At 35.1% G+C, this 940-nt stretch overlaps 1 protein-coding gene across 1 annotated transcript; it reads left to right on the top strand.

Annotated features, from left to right (window-relative positions):
- Positions 1-375: 375 nt before the first annotated feature.
- Positions 376-774, top strand: HELRODRAFT_152525 (hypothetical protein; the record flags this gene model as incomplete). Its single annotated transcript, XM_009018120.1, has 2 exons — positions 376-453; positions 487-774. Coding segments are annotated over 2 exons (366 nt in total), but the record flags the coding sequence as incomplete, so codon positions are not given.
- Positions 775-940: the final 166 nt, after the last annotated feature.

Genomic DNA, 940 nt, shown 5'->3' on the forward strand with positions numbered 1-940 from the left:
CGTTTATTTAGTTCAGGTGCTCTTATTCTAACTAAACAGCGTAATCGTTTATCTGATGATCTGTTTGAAACATTACTGCTCCTTAAAGTTAACCAACATTATTGGTGAATTTTATGTATTAATGTCTTTTTTCATTTCTAATGGAAACATTTATGAGATTTCCAAATTGTGATGTGGGTGTATATAAAATAATAAAAATAAAAAAATTGTTAATTCGTGATTCTTTTTTATTAACACGCAAATTTTAGTATCAAATGAAAACTGCATGGTATTTAAAATAATTTTTAAATACTTGTAGCCAGTAATTAAATACTTACAGCAGTATTTGGTATTTAAATACTATTTAAATACTAAATTTTAAATACTGGCCGCAGCATGGAAATCGCAGAAATGCTGGAGCGTAGAAGGATTGACATCTGCTGCCTTCAGGAAACCCGATGGAAATCGAATGGTGTCTGTCATGTCAACTCAGACAAAGAAAAATAGAAACTATTCTGGAATGGTCAAAAGACGGCCAAAAATGGTGTTGGAAGTTTTGTCAGAGAACCGCTAGCCCAAGAAGTACTGGATATTAAAAGGATTAATTCACGTCTCATGTGGATCAAGCTTCGCATAGAAAAGCAAACAATGATTATTTTTTCTGCATACGCACCACAGACAGGCGAATCAGAAGAGATGAAAAATGACTTCTGGACTGCATTCTCTGACACCATCTCAACAATACCAAAATCTGAAACAATCCTGATTGGAGGCGATCTCAATGGCCACGTTGGAGAGAAAACAGATGGTTTTGACAACGTACATGGCGGTTTTGGCTATGGAAAACGGAATGAAGATGGCAACCGCATCCTTGAGTTTGCTGAAAGTCACGGGTTTTGTTTACTGAACACATATTTTAGAAAGAGGTTGGAACATTTCATAACATATGTAGATTTGCCGG

The sequence above is a fragment of the Helobdella robusta genome (assembly GCF_000326865.2).
Source record: "Helobdella robusta unplaced genomic scaffold HELROscaffold_20, whole genome shotgun sequence".
Lineage (NCBI taxonomy): Eukaryota > Metazoa > Annelida > Clitellata > Rhynchobdellida > Glossiphoniidae > Helobdella > Helobdella robusta.